Source organism: Gobius niger (genome assembly GCF_951799975.1).
Source record: "Gobius niger genome assembly, chromosome: 14".
Taxonomy (NCBI): Eukaryota; Metazoa; Chordata; class Actinopteri; order Gobiiformes; family Gobiidae; genus Gobius; species Gobius niger.
The window spans coordinates 7,570,972-7,591,141 of record NC_136865.1 but is presented as its reverse complement, the minus strand read 5'-3'; the positions used below and the strand labels follow the sequence as shown (position 1 = coordinate 7,591,141).

At 41.3% G+C, this 20,170-nt stretch overlaps 1 protein-coding gene across 1 annotated transcript; it reads right to left on the bottom strand.

Moving 5' to 3' along the window:
- Positions 1 to 4,106: 4,106 nt before the first annotated feature.
- Positions 4,107 to 20,000, bottom strand: matcap2 (microtubule associated tyrosine carboxypeptidase 2). The gene is made up of 7 exons (XM_079570716.1): positions 19,816 to 20,000; positions 13,884 to 14,533; positions 9,404 to 9,547; positions 7,416 to 7,548; positions 6,836 to 7,141; positions 5,560 to 5,657; positions 4,107 to 4,323 (listed from the first exon to the last, which is right to left on the bottom strand). The coding sequence occupies exons 1-7, from the start codon at positions 19,838 to 19,840 to the stop codon at positions 4,165 to 4,167; spliced, it is 1,515 nt and encodes a 504-aa protein (XP_079426842.1). The 5' UTR covers positions 19,841 to 20,000; the 3' UTR covers positions 4,107 to 4,164.
- Between the last annotated feature and the right edge of the window lie 170 nt (positions 20,001 to 20,170).

Sequence of the window (20,170 nt, the reverse complement as noted above, 5' to 3'; positions counted from 1 at the left end):
AAGAAATAATCTTTCTTCTGACTTACTGGGCATAAAGTTTAATTTTCATTCAGAAAAAAAGACCAAAAGTATATTGTATAAAGTATTGTTTTGTTGGGGAAATTATCGAGGTAATGAACACTTAGGCTCATGTGTAAGGTAATGTATGGTGGACTGGTGCCCCCTTGTGGAGTTGTTGGTAAATTGGATCAAAAGAGCTTCTGCCAGCTATAGGAAATATAAATAAATTAAAGTAATCTCCATCAGCGACACATGGAGAAAAATTGAGAATACATAGAGTTGAATATTTTTGATTGTCAAAAGTTTTTTGAGCGTTTTTGAGCTTTGGACACATGATACAATGTTCTCTCAACAATCAGGCACATACAGTCAGTCAGTCAGTCAGTCAGTCAGTCAGTCTGCAGGTCTTTTTCCCAAGTGCTCACACTCTTCCCACCCGCCACTTGAAAATGTCATGAGGTGGTGCTCTTCAAAATGTGCTCAAAATGCTCTTCAAATGTTTTCAAAGTCCATAGAAAAATACAGTAGTACCGTGTTATTTTTGGCGACTAAAATTGGACTAAATCTAAATGAAAAGTTTTTCATGAGACTAAAACTAAGACAAAAATGTCCAGATATTTCCGTCGACTAAAATAAGACTAAATAAAAATGAAAAGAAGAGACTAAAATCATTCAAGTTTGAATCCATCAATCATTATCATTTAAGTCCTCTGCCAGAGGAACAGCTCTGAGCCTCATGTGAGAGAAGCTCTATAAAGCAGAGGACCTTCATTAAATATGATTATGATAAATATTGTGAACGTAAAGTCGACTAAAATTAGACTCAAATTGAAGAGATTTTTCTTTAACTAAATCTCAACTAATATAAATGTCATTTTTCCTTTCCTCTAAAACGCAAACCCACCCTATCAATTCGAATGACTCATGTGACCGAGGTACTTCTCTCAAGTTTGGTTCTGCTTCTACAGTAAAATCTACTTTGCACCATCAGAAGACGACAAAGATTTGTTTCAAACAATCACTCACTCTGTACCTATTATTATATTATTATCTTGATTTAATTATTTAATGTTTTTTTTTTTTTTTATTTAATGTTTTTTATTTAATGTTTTTTTATTTATTTAATGTTTTTTTTACAATATAGCTTATATGTGCAATTGCTACCTTGTCTCTTGGCCAGGACACTCTTGAAAAATAGATTTTTAGAGTTTTAACCTCGTTAAAGGGACTAGATAAAGTTGTCATTTTTATACTCGCTACTGCCACCTCAGGTCTTACACATAACTGCAGTTTCTTTATTCAGCTGGTGACAGTGCTTCGAGCCGAAGTAACAACTTTTTGAGTGACAGTGCTGGATGTTGATAGGGGTGTCAATCTTGTTTGTGTCGTGGGCCCATAATCAGCCTGGGGCAGACTGGCCATTTACCACATGGCTATGATATGCTGTGTATATCCCGATCTCTTATTGCCCTCTCCTGGACAGTTTTCCTTTTTTTTAATTTAAGCTGCCCCCTAGTGGCTGGAGTGAGCATTCTGGCTATTTCTTTAAAAATTCACTCAGCACAGTAGTGGGCGAGAGACTTTGACATACTTAGAAATTAATTTGGGCTCTACAAGGGGCCGGATTAAATCTTCTCCGGCCCGCGGGCCTCGTGTTTGACACATGTGCATTAGGACATTACTGAAGCGCGTAGGGGGTAGAAAATACATCATCTACATATTAAACTCCACCTAGTCCCGTTAAATAAAGAAGAAATAAAAAATTAAGAAAAAACAATCTAGAGAATAACAAGCCTCAAAGCAAAGAAAGGCTACAGTATCTCACTCAGATTCTAACAAAATATTATGCAACTGATGAACTTGCAGCTGGTGTTATCCTTCTAAATAAGTCATATTTTCAAGAGCATAAAACCTGTCATATGCATTTGAACTGCAATCTCCTCTCGCTAGTCTATTTTCTACGCTTTTTTCGACTCCGTGAATTCCCCAAAACGCTCACTGTCTATAAGGATTGTGCCAAACTCTTCCAGTGGCTTTTTGTTGTTTTATTCTCATGTGCTTCTCCATGGTCCTCAAGGCGAGAAGCCGACATTGCTGTAATACCATCCCCTTGTGGCCAGGGGCGACTCCAAAAGACACTTGGAACATAGGATTCTAATGGGACTTCAAACCTCCCAAGAACGGCTTAAAAGCCTGGCTCCAAAGAGTTTTCTTTGGGACCATTACCGTGAATGGGGCTGAACGGGACTCACTCATCTGTATTATATTATACCTATGGGCCATACATACCTGAGTAGACAGAAGCGGGAAGTAAATAGTTGCCATGGGTTGCTGCTGTGAAAATGCTGTGACAGGACGTGCTGTATGTGAATGTGTGAATGTTGAAAGTGCTGGTGTCCTACCAGAAAAAAGGTGAACATTATTTCTTTATTTTCTCCAAACAGAGTACAGAACATAGAGGGTTATCATCTTTCAACAGCAAGTGACGTACACTTTCTACAGTGGGATAATGCCCATGCCATCAGTGCAATTTGAGAGTCATAAACACAGGGAAAAGAGTGCAATGTTTAAATCGGGCTTCAAGTCATTGTCCGTAGACTGAGAAGACTGGCAGCTCGCAAGGATTTAGATAATGCAAACACAGCCCACCTACAAAGTTCATCAGGACTTGGAATCAGTGCAAGAAAGTGTTTTTTTTAAGAGCAGGTAAGTACACTTATAAGAAGAAGATGGGAGGATAACTACCCTCTAATGACATCACAGGACAGCATAAAAGCGTCTAATGACTAAAGTTCCTCTAACAGGCTGAAGGACATAGTTGTTTCCCTGGGTAACAGGTTAGCTTAAAGGAATAGGCCACCGTTTTTATATACTAAGACATGTTCTTACCTAACCTTAGTCGAGTTAATATATACCCGTCTGGTCTTTGTCCGTGCGCTCTGTCACGCAAACGGAGCACATACGCAGCCTCTCCCACATGTCACATAGCTCCAAAAAAGCTCACGATAGAAGCTACCAAGCTCTTCCACGTGTTCCCTATTTAAATAAAGTTACGTGAAGTGTTTTCATGCGAAGTATATTTACACAGAAATGTAGCATGTCGATTTTATAAGCAGATAAAAAGGGGGACTATAAAGACTTCCCCTGCTCACTTCCGTCAATAACCTTTAGGAGTTACTGCGCGGACGTTTTGCTCCTCGTATCATTACGCCTCACAATATAGTCCCCCTTTTTATCTGCTTATAAAATCGACATGCTACATTTCTGTGTAAATATACTTCGCATGAAAACACTTCACGTAACTTTATTTAAATAGGGAACACGTGGAAGAGCTTGGTAGCTTCTATCGTGAGCTTTTTTGGAGCTATATGACATGTGGGAGAGGCTGCGTATGTGCTCTGTTTGCGTGACAGAGCGCACGGACAAAGACCAGACGGGTATATATTAACTCGGCTAAGGCAAGGTAAGAACATATCTTCGTATATAAAAACGGTGGCCTATTCCTTTAATATAAATCTTTTTTCCAGCGTAACATAATCATTCAAACAAAGCTTTCTCAACTGTTAAGGACCGAAATTAGCTCCTACACAGATCAAGTATTTTATTTTGACCTGCCAGCTATATTCAGGGACAAAAAGACTGTAATAAATTATACGAAGAACGAATATTCCAGCTTTGCGAACGAGAAATTGTTTCATTTTCAAAATGCTGTCAAGGCTACAATGTCCAAATGGCAATAGTTAAATGCGCGTTCCATGAAATTGACTGCCCTGAGAGCTTTATAATGTGCTAACTGCGGTTTTGAGTCATGACTTTTACTTATTGCTCACCTAATCGTTTGATTGATTGATTTGACAGATAAAACAATACCAAAAAAGCAAACCGAGACAAACCTGTGAGAGAAAGATTGGCACTAAAGATATATCGGTAAAATAAAGTGTCAAAAACAAGTTTAAAGATTGGCACTGGTAAATATTTAAGTAAGCCTACAATCCCCCTAAGATGTACATTAAAAGTCATATACTGCTTAACAGACCTTTGAAGGCTTTTAAACAGGACAAAGGAAAAACATTGAGCCAGTGCTCCTCACACTGGAGTCAGCCTGGCAGTGCGTTGCGTCATTGACTTTATTCGCTCATGGGGGGACCATTGTCGAAGTGAAACTTAGATAATGGTCCTCAGTTCTTCGTCCGTGAGCCGGTTCACCGCCATGATCTTGGTCAGCTGCTCGTGGTACTTGGCCTGGTCCTGCATGAAGTGGGGGATCCGAATGTTGTCCATCTGAGCGAGAGACTTCAGCCTGTCCACGTCCTCAAATGCAACCTGAGTGAGGACGGGGAAAAAGAAAACACACAAACAATTACATTTGACAGGTTTATTTTCTTTATTTTTTTACTCAACCCCCAAGCTCCCCCCTTGTTGTCTCCTCTTCTGAATAATAGTCCATATGTTTATCTTATATTATATTTTTATATTATATTTATCTATTTTTTTTCATTTGTACATTATGATGATTTAATGTAAAAACTACACATTGTTGCATCCTTGTCACTTGGTGTTGTTTAAAGGCGCATTATGGAACTTCTATGTAAAAAAAAACAAAGAACATTGTGCGTAACTGACCTTTCAGTGACCTCATGGCTGCATGAGTGGTTTGCATGGTGCCTTTACTTTCCATCACAGTGGCCTCTATGACGCCCCAGGATCAGCTGCTTTTTGAGTTTCTGGTAGGGGACTGACCCTCTCACGAGAAAACCTACAAAGCAATGAATCCTGGAGCGTTGTAGAGGCCACTGTGATGGACATTATAGGTGCCACGCTGACCACTCATGGGGTCACAAAAAGGTCAAGCACAAATATCACGCTTTTTTAGTTTGCATAAAAAGTTGCATAATGCGCCTTTAAAGTGCATGTGAAAGGTTTTAATGCTGTTGGAAAAATGACTTATTTCAAAGGATAACATCAGCTGTAAGTAAATAATCATCATTTTATTTCAGTGAAGCAGCCATTTAATGAAGTTTTTTAAGCTACTAACAGGAGGTGACATAGAGAGAGGTAAAGTTCCACAGCAGTTTGAGTCATTTCCCATTGACATAACATGGTTGGCACGGCAACAGTTTAAAATAGTTGTCCTCTATCTATGTCACTTCCTGTCAGTGATCCAATAAGGAAGTGAAACTATAAACATCACAAAAATAATAAGCTGGGTAGAATTTTGAGCAAAATGTTAAATATAATTGTGTTAACTATGTTTTAGCAGTTTAATGTGTTTAATGTGTTCTATGCACTTTAAATAAAAGGGGAAACTCATTTTCTATCATTTTGAACACATGATAATGCTATAATACACTCACACTCTTAACCCTTGACTTCAGTTTCACCTCTGAGATCGTTCTAAGAATCCTAAGAACTTTAAAAGAAGTATGGAATTTGGAACAATACAAGGTTATTGTGTTTATAAAATATAACCTAATTCCTCTTCAAGAAGGATTTCTATCTATTGGAGAACAGAGTTAGCACCAACTCTTACTGTGTTCTTTGTGACCAAGACAATGTTACCTTTCCCAGCGACATGAGCAGCGGAAAGTTGATCTTGTCTCTGTATCTCAGGATCTTGAGGATTCCCTCCAGATAAACCTGGTCTTTACTAAAGCAACCTGTCACAGAAAAGACAAACCAGAAAGTTAGGAGTAGGTCATTATCTGTAGTGCAATCTGAAAAAACTACAACATACACGATTATCTTAGTTCAGTATAGTGCCAATGTATGTAACCACTACTGTATGTGGCAATCCCACAGCTCGTAACGTGATCTCATCCACATGACAGAAACATCATCAGAAATATCAATGGACATAATGTTTTTAAAAATGCCTCAGACGATCATCTCTCACTGCCCCCTGCTGGCGTCTTGCCTCTTTGTTTTCTGTTCAGCTGCAGGTTTTTCCGTTTTAAATGCTTTATTGCTATGGCCGTGATCCTAATTTGAAATCCCTTGAAACCCATGGATAGGTTATCGATTGACTCAAGTCTTTATTATTGAACTAAGCAACAAAACGTATTTAAAAGTGTGTCTTGCAGAGTGTAAGATTTTCTAAAAAAAATATCCAAGGAGACCATTAGCGCTGTCAATCGATTTGTTTTTCAAAATCAAATGAATCACAATTTTGAAATGTTATTAATTGCGGTTAATTTTTCACAAAAAATATATATGTATTATTATTACAACGCTGGCATACAAGGCTCAAATTTTAAGTACTTGCTCACATCTCACTAAAAAAAATGAGTTTTTTTTTTTTGTTTAATTAGCAAAATAGACAAGTCTCTTTCACGCATCATTTGCGATTAGTTCATGATTAATGCACAAGTAGTTTTTTTTTATTAATCGTGAGTTAAAGCTTTATCTTTGCCCTATTTTCAACCAGGGCAGCACTACCGTCTTAAAGTGACAGTCTGGAAATCTAAATGTTGTACAGATCTGATAAAATGTGCAAAATCAACCACCTGGTCTTGTATTTTGATGTAAAATAAGTAATTCTATATACATTTTTGTAAAGTCCCTCCTTCACGGATCTCAGAAACTATTCTATTCTAATCTAATCAAATCAGAGTGTAGTATCCTCCCGTATTGGCCAATGAGACGATCTCTTCCTGTTAACCAGCCTGTCAGGTCCAATCAAGAAGGAGGGGGAGGAGCTTGATCGTTTACTTTTGGATATTCTGTTCCTGCTCTCCTCGTTGTGCAAACTAAGAAGGGCTTCCTGGTTAAAGAGGGGAGGGATTAAGCCCCTCCTACATTCACAGAATCCTACTATACGACATTAGGCGTCTGGGACCTGGCTGTGCGGTGTCCGTCTGCCCCCTCTTGGCCCTGACGCAGTAGTCCCAGCGGGTGTGGGGGTCCTGCACGAAGCGGCCCAGGCTGTGGAACAGCTGGCTGAAGGACGCGGTGCTGGCCTGGTGCACGGTGTAGTAGAGCAGCGCGGCCCTCCAGAGCGTGGGGTCGCGCCTGAAGAGCACGCTGTGGATGCTGGCCAGACCCTCCTCCGTGGGGTTGAGCGGGCGTAGGTTGTGTTTCCTCCGGCCCGCGCTGCTGCTCCACGGCTGCTGCACGTTGTTCAGGCCACGGAAGTAATGCGTGCCTGTGAAAAAAAAGAGTTTAAGACATATATGTGGCTCAACATGTAAATGCTATGCTGCAAAGCTCTACAAAAGTGGCAAACAGTGGTATTGTTCAGTCATAGCTAGTCAAAATAATAGCTGTTAACATTGTCAAACATCCTCCACTGTAATCATTTTCAGATGATGGAATAGAGACTTAGAAAAGAGTTTTACCAGCATGCCGCCACCAAAAGTGACCAAATCTTTGCTAAATTGCTGTCGTTCATCTTCAGCGCATTGACAATGTCCACGTACCGATCTCATGGCGGAGCATGCCCTCCAGCCAGTGCTCTCGGGCTGTGGCCGTGTTGATGGTGAGGGTGGGTCTGCTGTTCACTACGGTCATGGAGGCTCTGGAGAGAAGGTCATCCGTCACCTGCACCACGATCTGACACAGATACACCAGTTTTACATACTCAAATTACAACCAGTTTTATAGATTTATGAGGATAGCAGCAGAAGGCAGAGGGGAATTAGCTGGAATCGTTTTACTTTTAATTATAGGTTTGTGAGTTTTGATCAGCCATGCCACACCCTCTTCAAGTCAACTCATCGCTAGGGCTGGGACAATATATTGTTTAGCAGTATATCGTATACAGTATACATTGCAGTATACAATTAACATCTAACAAGTTCTAGACAATTTTCCATCGTTTTTGTCCAACTCTCGAAATATTTTTTTTATATCTTATGCACAGTATTTACAAATAAAAATACACAACCATTCATGTTTGTTCACAGCGACACATTCTCTCGCTCTCGACATGGACAGTGTTTAATCACAGTGGAAGAAACAGTTTGTAGTTTGTCCTGCACTGGCCGTGGTGTTTGACCAACGCTGTCCTTGCGCCAGGCGGAAGATCAGGCCCTGTCGCTTTTATGTGTTTCTTGAATGCCAGGAGAGCTCCTGACTCTTACTTCTTTCTGAAGTGCATTCCAAAAACTAATTCCTGTCACTTTTTTCCACAAAACCAAGTATCAATACTTTATCAAAGTATCAATACTTTCAGTACTTCTTGAATGTAATATTTCTTCTTCAGGAACAGTTGCACAGCAACTGTTGAATCCTACAATTTGCTTTGGTAATGCACACTCCTGACACTTCAAAAAATGCCGGGTGGCATTTGGTTTATAACTTTTGGAAACATCACTGTTTTCTTGTTCAAAAGTTTCACAATACGTATTGGATTGTGTTTCAGCTGAAGTGGATTGTCCCAGCCCCACTAATCGCCGCTCAGGGCTTGTTTTCGGTCGACTAAAGACTTCTTCGGCCCTCGCTCAGTGGCACATCTCCATTATGTAACCTGCACTCGTTTGTTACATAAACCGCTGCAAGACTCAAGTGAAGTGCTGCTTTAGCGATGGTTGAGGCAACGTCCAAACAATGGTCACATGTGAGACTATTTTCTTGATTGAGATATATTTTCACATGGCCGTGTGTGTCACATGAGTCACTCCAAGTCATGGTGATATTATCGGCTGAGCAATAGCAGCACAAAATGACATTAAAGCAGAACTAAGTAACTCATGCCCCTAGAGGCCATAAGTGCCACTGCAGGTGTCGTGCATGTTTTTTTTTGTCCGTGAGAGTAAATATTACGTCAAGACAACGGGAGAGAGGGATATTGTACATCCAATTACACAAAGAAACTGTTTACACGGCCGCTAACAGTTAGCTTTGCCCGTTAACCAGTTAGCTTCTTCTTCTAGTGATTCTATTGGTGTGTATTGCGCCTCCGGGTCGGAGCAGAGAAAGTTGCAATTGTGGTTTTCTGGCCAGAGACAGCAGGGGGAGATTAAAGACTCCCCAATCATCCCATCAACACTTGAATTACCCCCAGAGGGACTACGAAAAGGATTTATTATTCTTGGTTAATGTCATTTAAAGAATGATTTTCTTCTGTCAACCATGACAATAACTACATCAGTCAGGAAAAACAAACATATTCATTTGACTTGACATTTTTTAGAACTTCTCCACTGGGCGGCTGGGCTTTTACTGTATCCTTGTTAAGAACTGGGACAAATGGGTTAGAGAAGTTAGAGTTTGGATCAAAACAACAAACAATGCCATTTTCTCCCCTCTCTTTTATTGTTTTGTAAACAAAACAAAACCTGGACCTATCAAGTCAATGTATCACTTGAAATTTGCCTCGTTGTCTCTTTCAGTCTGAAACATCACACGTTATTCACTGATTGTCCCATTTGCAATGTCGAAGGTTTGCATTTAGTGCAGTGTTTACCTCTCCCACGCAGCCCTCTTTCTCCATGTACTTCTTGACGCTGGTCCAGATGCGGCTCTTGCTGAGCAGGCTTCCTCCGGTCGCCTGTTCGAAGCGCTCGTAGCTGCCGTAGCGCTGCAGGGCCACCTCCATGATGTGCACCGCCTGCCAAACACAAAACAACACAGCACCGTATGTCCCGGCGGCATCACCTTCATTCTATAGTATAATAACTATAACTACAATGGTTTAGCTTTAGCTTTGTTCAGTGTTGATTTCGTCAACTGAAATGTTTTGGTCATGAATTTAAGTTTTATTTTTGCTGACTAATGTTGGACCAAAACTAAATTAAGAAGACTACATACAAATAAAAAGAATAGATTGAAAACATAACTGATCTTTAACTTTGATAACTTTGAAAGAGCATAACCAAACTCGAATGGTCAGACAAGCATAATGTCTTGAGTTAACGTCTCCGGGCACTGATGGCACATAATTAATGCATCTTCAGCAATTATTAGAGGGGAAAATGCAGTGTTTTACAAATATCAAACTAATTCAATTCTTATTTGGGTCACGGCTTGTCATCCTAGGGCAGCTGAGCAAGAACTACTGCTCTGATTAGGCTGATCCGCCCGTTTGTCAAGTATCAGTACCTTTTATAACAATGGCTTTTTAATGGACGGACAAACCGCCTTCAGAAATGGTAAAGTAAGCCCTCCTTAAAATATTGAGCAGCACTTATGGTGTAAGCGCTGCCTTTCCTCCCTCTCCCTGTGACACAGCATGCTCTCCTGTAAGTGGCCCGTGTGCATACATGCATGAGGTGTAAGGGTGACAAAGGAAACTGTACTGAAGTAGGCCAGGACTGAGGATCGCCCTGCGGAGGATCGCCTTACCGCCCACCTCCTGCTCACTCCTCACTGTCACTCTGCCCTAAGTGAGTACTACCCGTGTACTTGCGTGTACCTTTGGTGTACCGGTGTCACGTACAGCCAGCAGCGTCCGCACACGTCTATGAATAATGACTGACGACACGTGTCCTACATCTAACTGATTTGGGCCAAGTTCATGGATAACGTCCGGAAGGGAACGCAGGACTTTGATAGTGGACATGTCATCCATTGAAACCTTCAAAACATCCTTTTGAGGGATTCTGCATTCAGAACTTTTTGCCCTGAGCTCCCTCTGCAGGCAGCAGTGGGAACGACGCAATGAGAACACAACAAGCTTTCGATAACACCTAACGGCAGCTATATGACAAGCACACACTTTGAGGGTGATGGATTATGGGCTTTCAAGTTGTGGAAGACAGTTGTGTTTTATCTAATATTTACACGGTTTACACGGGTAGAAGCAAGTTCAATTTTTAATGCCCAAATACAAATCTTAAAGGGGGGGTGTTATGCAAAATCGACTTTTTCAAGCTTTACATCATGTTATTACGTCATTCCCTCATTAAAAACATGCCTGAAGTGTTGCCTTGGCACATTCAAGTATTTTTGAGAAATCTATAAAAACTCTGATGGCGGCCATTTTAGGGATAGGTTTGCCTGAGTCCTCCTAGGAACGCCCCCACCTCCTGGAGACGCCTCCGAGCTTTCGTCACCAGCCGAGTAACCAACCACTGCTCCTCAGCAGAACCCCCTCCCCACTGATGCCCCAGACAGCGTGTGGAGGGGGCGTGTCTGAAAGGCTCAGAGGTTCTTAAAGAGACAGAGGCCTATTTCAAGACATTCACTACAGCCATTTTGAGAGAGCAATTTTATACAAGGCAGTTATTCTAATTTACTGCCTTTACAGACCAACAGAAGGTTTGGTCATCATTGTAGTGTGATATAGACTGGTGCTGTGTGATTGAAAAAAGCAAAATACCCCCTCTTTAAGATTTGCAAACATTTTATCAAAGAGAGGAAAGAGAATTGGACAAAACGTGCAACTTTTAACCTTACATTTCTGCCAACACTGCAGCTGTATATGTTTCAGACCATAATTTTAGTATTTAGACACTGAGGCCGTGATTTTGGCACAATTGTAGAGGCTTCATGAGTTTTTTGGAGGAAGAAAAAAATTGCATTCCTAACCGAACAGTTCTATTGTGGTAACTATGGTAACCGTCAAAAGGCTGCATTTTGGACCTGGTGTATGGTTCGTATCGCTGTAATGGCTGGACCTACAAACATGAAACAATAACGGTCACAAAGTTCATTGTCTTCTCTCTCAGCACTTATGAACCAAGGTCTAATAACAGTCTCATAAAGGTGTCCCAAAGCGGAGACAATATCCAAAATGGCGTGCTGGATGTTGGACAGATGAGAGGACGTTCAGGCATGAGAAGAACGTGGCAGGTTTGAGGATCCAATCACATCCACAGTAATGCAGTTTCTGTTCTCGAGCCATAACGTTACTCTGTCTGATTTAAATCCCAGTACCTGTCCGCAGTCAAGTCTTTAGATTAAATTCTTAAGGTTCTGAGCTTTCAAATGAGGCCAGGTTCGGATATGATTAAGAGTAACTGCTGAGCCTCGACAAGCCACTGCCTGATTATAATTCAAAAGCATTTTTCTAATTGGATCTGTACCACAAGCCTTTCAGCCAAGGTTCAACACGAGGAGGGATGGTGTAACAAAATACTGTGTGCAGGAGTCATATTTGTGTAAAAGTAATTACTGCGCAGTATCGGCTAACATGTCACTGTCTCTGCTTTCTACACACAGAGACAGGGTTGCGTTTACAACATTATTATTAGTCAATGACAACAATGCAGCCTGGCAGCTCATTTGGCTGTTGCTGTGCTGTAACGTCACTTGCATCCCCTCTCTTGCTTCTCGTCCTCGCATGCTCCTGGAGGAAGTGTCTCCAGTGCTCAGGTGGGGAAGTGCTTGCACAGCAGCCCCCACAGTCAGGCAGAGCAGACAGGAGCGGGTCTGAAGCAGCCAGCTCAGCACCGCTCACTGGGTCACTGTGAAGAATGACCTGTCAGTGTCACGTTGACTCTCAGTCTGGGGGGCAGGTACCGGCAGGGTGACGTAGCTTTGTTGAAAGGGAAGAGCCTTTCCTGCTGTTCAAGCACTATAGGCTCCAATGTTAGCTTTGACAACAACAACAACAACAACAACAACAACAACAACAACAACACATTCTTATTTCTTTTTAGTCCAGATTCAGGCAAATAATTCAATTACATTTAAAGCCACACAGCGTAACATCTCACCCATAAAATACACTCAAATATGTAACAGCATTTGGAGCATTAACTAAAGGCAGCCAAATACTGTATAAGATTTTAAGTGCATATATATATATATATATATCATCTTTTAGTTTTAGTTTGAAATTTTTTGTGATGTTTATAGTTTCACTTCCCTATTGGACACTAGAGCTGAATGATATAGACAAAATTTAATATCTCGATATTCATGCCAGATATCTCAATATCGATTCGATACGATATAGCTATGGGTTGGGTGAAAACCAAGCATTTCTCAGAAAAATAAAAACATAATAAAGAAAAAGAGCAGTTTTATTGATGAAAATCTATATCATTTATGTCTTGCTTTTTTTTATTTGAATGTTTTGAATGTTCATATCTCGATATCGATATGTCTTTCATTTCCATATTGGACGCTGACAGGAAGTGACATGAATCCAGGCAAAATGAGTGAAAAATACAAATAACTTTTCTGCCCAACATTTCTTCATTAGAACTGCTGCTTCACTGAAATAAAATTAGAATTATGACTTACACCAAATCATAGTTTCAAAAGCAATAAAGTAGTACTAAGTAACTCGTGCACCCTAGAGGCCATAAGCGCCACTGCAGGTGTTGTAGCATATTGCGTTTTTTTTTTACTTATTAATTGTCCGTGAGAGTAAATACTGACAGAAAAGACAAAGGGACAGAGGGATATTGTACATCCAATAACACATTGGAGATCATGTTTTTAACTCAAACTGTAAATACTGTTTAAGTGGTGCTAGCCCACAGTTAGCTTTGCCCGTTAGCTGTTAGCTTCTTCTTCGTGATTCCATTAGTCGGTATTGGTGACTCCGACCCGGCAGCAGTCAAGTTGCAAGCATGGTTTTCTGGGCAGAGACACCAGGGGGAGATGAAAGACCCTCCAATCATCCCATAAACACTTGTATTACCCCCAGAGGAACTACGAAAAGGATTTATTATGGTAAACAAGTTACTTAGTACTGCTTTAAAACCTGTCATATGACCTTAAAGCACAACGAAGGTTCAGAGAGAGAGATTCAGTCTTATTCAGGTGAGTCCTGGCCCTAAAGGTTTCTAGCAGGAGGGAAACCTGAAGCATGAAACCGTCTCCGAAATGAGGTAAATATTGCAAACTTAGCGCAGAAAGGCCCTACTCAGTGCTGGAATCAAATACAGCAAAATTACTGTATCTGTTGGTATTACATTATTTGTAGCCTTCAAAATACATGTTTTTACACCACAAATACTGAATGAAAGCATCTCTTCCAAACGTTTTCTTACCTGTGTCAGAAAGCGATCGGACGCGCTGCTGTGCCTGGCCAGCGCGACCTGCGCCAGCGGAGAGCTATACTCGAACTGCGGATTGTAGGTGAAGTCCGACTTGAAAAACCGCGCCTTCTCCTGCTCCACGTTGGTCGGCTTGATGGCGGTCAGGACGCACAGCTTCTTGGAGATCTCCGCTTCCTCCAGCCTCGCCGGCTTGCTCAGAGAGGGCAGTTTGGTCGGGGGCAGGCTCGGGACGTAGGCCTTCCTGAGGTGCGAGCGCGGGATTAAACCTAACGTACTCCCCATGACCGACATGGCTTTGCCCGTCTTGGGCAGATTGGACGCGCTGCTTGAAAAAATGCAGCTGGTTTGTGTCGCTTTACCTTCTTGGCTCTTTCTTGAAGCCAGGCCAGAGTTCTTTTTCTTATACATCGGCAAACCTTGCTTCGTCACCTTCCTCTTTCTATGCGGCGAGCGCTTGGGACTCTTTTTCTCGCCTTCTTCGGCCCGTAGGAGGACATTGTAGCTGCTGGAGCGAAGCGTCAGGAGGTCTTTGAGGACTTCGGCGGGGAACTTGTCCAGATAAACCTGGCTCGAACTCATAGCCTTGTCACTGTGGAGGACGGACTTCTTGGACATTTCCACTTTGGGCCAGTGGAGGCATTCTGCGAGAGAGCGGAGAAGAGCTCATTTAAATAAGGTACACTTTATCATCATCACTGTAGTGTGGGGAAAAAGTTGTGATATTCAATAACTGTAATATCGACTTTAGAGTTCAATAAATCATAGATGAAACAATATATTCCATAATCCATATTTATTGTCATTGTATCTTTTTGTTTTCAGTAATAATTAAACATTTTCACAAAGTTATGTATGTTTCATATACCAACTCAAATGTTACTTGAAACACGGTTAAGTCAGACAGAACCAGTGCTTAATTTGATCTCCCGTTTGGGGGAACGCATTTCCCCAATTCAATTTTTTTCAGGGTAAAGGATCCGGGAAATACAAAAAATGTATCTGATGTTTGGCCTGTTCCCCCAATCAATCACATCAGACCAAAAGTGTTCCTGAAAATACTAATTTAAAAATTAAGCACTGGACAGAACTAATCGATTATTGAAATATTATTTTTAGTAATTGATTAATCATTTTCAGGTGAAAAGAGCAAACATGACATGGAAACAACACTATGAAAAATGTTTGTTTTTAAAGGAACAGGCCACGGTTTTTCCATACTGCGATATGTTCTTGCCTGAGCTTAGACGAGTTGATGCGTACCTGTCTGGTCTGTGTGCGTGCCCGTGGAAGAGTGTGGTAGCTTCCAACTTCACCCCCATTTGGAGCTATAGGAATATGCAGGGAGAGGCCAAATGCTAACAACATTTTTGGTCGCTTTGCGTGACTGAGCACACGCACAAAGACCAGACAGGTACGCATCGACTCGTCTAAGCTCAGGTAAGAACATATCAGTCTGGAAAAACGGTGGCCTGTTCCTTTAAAGTTAGGGTTAGTAGAGTGTTCTGTACGTTGTAAAAGTCATAAATATTATCCCATCAGAAAGAAGATTTAGCTCCACCAGTTTGGGAATAAACTTCCTCAATCCCAGCTCTTGTCCTCGATAACGTTCCAGTCAGTGCCAGTGCAACCTCCTGTCGTTACAGCTCAGTGGCTGCACTCTGGAGGTGCTTAGCTTTCAAATGTAGAATGGCCTGTTCACAGAAACGTGTGCTTGTAGTACTACTAATAATGCCTCCCACTTATGTAGCGCTTTTCCAGATGCTCAAAGGTGCTTTACAGTTTTATTCATTATTCACAAAGTCCTTCCCAATGGTGGTAAGCTACTAATGAACTGTAACCACGGCTGCCCTGAAGTAGACTGATTTGAGTTCATGTGCCACTTTGAGCAGTTGTAGTGACTTTTTAAAGCACTAAGAGCCTCCAAAAAACATTTACTCTAAGTTTACTCCATCAACATGTCCGTCACGTCAGCTTTATGTGGTAAAAGATGTGAAAAAGTACTAGTTTCACAGCCATTAACCGATAAATCGTAAAACAAATCTGCAGATTCATCGGTCACCAAAATAATCCTTAGTTGCAACCTTAGTATACATGTGTTTCTAATGACGTCACACATAGATCCCGTGGCCATTTTGAATACCAAAGTAGCATTATGAAGTGCTACAACGTGTAACAATATCTCTTCTCTTTACAGTTTGTCAGAGAGAGTCTCAGTCAGAGTCAGTGTTTAAGCTGCTCAAGACGTTAGCATGCTACCGGTTAGCAAATGTCATCAATCAACTGTGGTGTTGCTGACTGTGTGGCTCACATCTATGAACCCTGAGGAAAAACTACAGTACTACAGGTTCAGGGCTTTCTCTTGGAGAGGTCAGAGCTGAGCTGTTGAAGCAAAATGCTAACCGGTAGCATGCTAACATCTTAAACACAGACTCACTGGTCTCTTCACATAAACGTGCGTCTCTGGGGCCGTGTTTTTACTGTTATCTTTAATGATTACGAGTACATAAAAATGCCACTGTCAATCAGTTCATTTTCATCCTGAGTAGAGATATTGTACTACATAATGCTACTTCGGTATTCAAAATGGCCGCCATAACAACACAGGTCACACGACTGAAAGGCATGCATAGTACAAAGAACACTGTGATTTTCATGCATTAGGGTAAAAATTTGCTCAACTATAATCTTAAATAATATTGTAATAATAATATTTGCATCAAAATATCAAACTTCCAATTTTGTGACAGGCCTGGCAACAACCACATTATTGCAATCCTTGTAAACCAAACAATTTCTTGCAATGTGGATATTACGTTGTGTCGTATTGCGATACCGATAACTTGGCAAATTCCAGATCTTGAAGCGATTAGGGCTTAGCTATTGTGCATGTTTTGGATGGATCGGGACAGCACCCAGAGGAAACCCCGAGGATCCGGGACCTTCATGCTGTGAGGAGAGGTTAGCGACACCCGCGGCGCACGTGCAGAGCTCTCAGAGAGATAGACTAATCCTCTTAACGCAGCGGGGGGAATTAGAGCTAGTCTCAGCTTGCAGCGAAATCAATACCATTTGGACGGATGTGTGAAGGAGAACAATGATCGTTAATCATAAGGGTTTGTCGTCCAGGGCTGCGTCCATTCCAAAAACTACTTATTCATTCCCATTGCGTAGTTTTGTAAAGTCATGCTGTCATTATCTTGAGGGGCTAAAATGATGGTACGGGATGAACAGCAGTGGCCAGTAGACGGTCACTCAGACAAGACGATTTAGAGCACGGTAATATGTAAATTGTAATGCGATTTTAAAAATGCTGACAATGTTTATCTGACCTTGTGTGACATCATCAAGCGTCTCTCTCAAAGTATAGTATGTCCTTGTGTTCCTTAATTACCCAAAATTATTATGCCATTTTTTTTTTTTTTACAAGAAATGTGCACTGAGGAAAGTTTTGCAACATTGATGAGACCCATGGTGGTCACTGGTCACACTGTGTGCTCTGGTGGAACTGATGAGGTTAGATAATGATTTGGTGATAGGTCGTCTCTAGTCCAGGGGTCTCCGGCCTATGACTCAAGAGCTCCCATTAGCTCTCCACCTCTGTCCCTGTCGTGCCCTGAAGCAGTTTCTTATTGCCCTGAAGCAGTTTCTTATTATTATTATCTTATTATGCGTCAAGCAAATGTTATAGATGCATTTTCTCTTTGCGCATGAAAAACAGTGAGTCATAAACACAGTCTGAGAACAATTTCGGAAATAGAATAAAGTGTAAAGAGGATATTTACTTCATATCGTCTTGACTAGCAGTTGCTCAAGGTGTATTCCTCCTTTCAGGCCCATATTTACTTAAAGTTGCACTGAAAAAACTTGATATCGGTGCATATTTGACCTTTTAGTGTCTCAGTGGCGTTATGGGTGCAGCATGGCACCTTCGCGTTCCCTCACAGTGGCCTTTATGATGCTACAGGCTCACTTGTTTTTCGGTGTCCGTACCAGAAACTGTCCAGTAAAAACAATTGACTCTGGAGCGTCAGAGAGGCCACTGTGAGGGAAAGCAAAGGTGCCGTGCTGCACCCATAACGCCACTGAGTCACTAAAAGTTTTCTTTTTTTTTTTTACCACATAAAAGTTTACATAGTGCACCTTTAAATATCCTCAAAGCAAATGAAGCTCTCTGGATTTTTAATTTCCTACAAAGCATCACACAAGTGAAAAAAAAACAACAGCAAAAACAAAGCAGTAAAAATAATCAGTGGTGGGGGTAACATATTCCAAAAGTAACAAGCTATAAAAATATATTGCTTTTTTCAGTGACTAAGGAATATAACAAACTACTATTACTTTATCATTTAAGTAACTCAGGTGCATAAGATGTGCAGTTTTGCGTAAAGCTATTGTCGTTAAAAACAAAACAGACAGAATAGGGGAAAGAGAAGGAAAAGGAAATCTTTGACTACAGTTTTGCTTGGTGGTATATTACTATTTATATTTTGCCAAAAGTAACTAAAAAGTAACTCACAGTGGTGTACAGCAGGGGTAGGCAAGTTTGAGTTGAGGCGGGCCGATTTTCATCATCGCCAAAACACCAAGGGCCGAACCTCAACATTATAGCCCAAAAGAACTTTTCTTCTGCAAATGCTGAAGTTTTACATCAGTGGTTCCCAAATCGGGACCCAAGGTTATCCTCGGATGACAGGCCCAAATAAAAAAAATAAAAAAACTTACATTTGTCATATACTAAAGATTGTGTTTACCCACACAGGTTTTTATTGACCAAGCAGTAAATGTGCCTTTAAATCTGAAATTCCATGTAGTTCCAGAGGGAAAATATTGAAAAAAAGTTTCTTCTAGTCTCGCGACCCACTGAAAAAGGTTCCGTGACCCACTTTTGGGTCCTGACCCACCAGTTGAGAATCACTGTTGTGTTACATACTGTAGGACCAAGTAGGATATTCTGCCAGGGCATTTTTAAAACACTGACACTACTTCTTGCATTTTTAGAGTACTGTAAAAGCAATTTGATCTCTTATTTGCATAATAATGCTTCTCAAAACAATCTTGAGGGCCAGAGGTTCTGTGCTGGAGGGCCGGATTTGGCCCGCGGGCCTGACGTTGCCTACCCCTGGTGTACAGTAACTCAGCTACATTTTTGAAACGGTAATGTGTAGCTGTGTAATACAGAATATATTACAGTTTTAAAGTAACTTGCCCAACACTGGTAATAATAGGATCATAAAGGACAGTGCATTTTACAAATTGAAGTGTATTGATTTTACAGCCCTGTTTCCACAGCCAAGCTTCCTGGTCATTAGAGTCTTGGGTGAGGACTGGATTGCCTGGCCTGGCCTGTCAGACACTCCCCCTGTCTTTGAAATATCTTGCATGCAGTTGTGTAGCATGTAGCAGGCCAGGCAAAGGACTCCAGAGATGTAAAACACGCCGCACAAGTGCAAACTAAAGGCACGTGTTATGGCCTCATCCTTCACTGTCAGGGCACGATCTAGCAGCTCTCTGACGAAACAAGTGCGTCGAGGTAGAAACCACGCAAACACAAACGAACCAGCCTCATCAGTCATCATTCCAGCCATCCTCCAGTGAATACGACAGCCCAGTCAGCGAACCAAACAGCGTTACCTAACAGCAGCACATTTACTCTGTGAAAGTTTGTTTTTCTCTCTCAGTAATCGTGCAACTGATGCATTTTACAGCGAAGTTAAAACGAAACTAGCGTTCATTGAAAGACAGATGGGGGGATGTAGAACAAGATGACCAAAAAAATCCTCCTTGACTGCGATAACTTTTGCTAGCTTCATCCAGTACATAGGTTTGACACGTGTGTGAAGTGCGATGTACTTTGAGGTAAAACATTAGCCGTTAACGCTGTAACTATTGCACATCAGGATAAAAATAGATGAGAGACACTTACCTGTCACGTTTATAGACTCCAGCATTGTTGATTCACTGTAGTTTATATCAACAAGAAGAGACTAATTCAATCTGGACAGAGATTAGCTGCTGAATGACGGAGCTTTACGGCAGCTCCAACTAAACGTGGAGGCTGTGAGGTTTAAATACCAGTATAAACGCCACGAGAATAAAAATAAATAAAGAAGAAGGAGAGAGAAATAAACTGTAGCAGGAAACGACACTGTTTTTGATCGACTCGCCCTCACAGAGCTCACTCCAGACGAGTGTGCAAAAGGAAAAGCTCTCCTCCGCATCCACTCCGCCCGTTTCCATGGTTTCACTGAGAGCGTGGCGGCGCGGCGCGAGAGGAATTG

Coding starts and splice junctions, on each gene's coding strand:
- matcap2 (XM_079570716.1), bottom strand. CDS start 19,840: ATGCTGGAGTCTATAAACGTGACAG. Junction 7,142..7,415: donor CATGCTCCGCCATGAGATCG/GTACGTGGACAT, acceptor TTTTTTTCACAG/GCACGCATTACTTCCGTGGC. Junction 5,658..6,835: donor GACGGACACCGCACAGCCAG/GTCCCAGACGCC, acceptor TTTCTGTGACAG/GTTGCTTTAGTAAAGACCAG.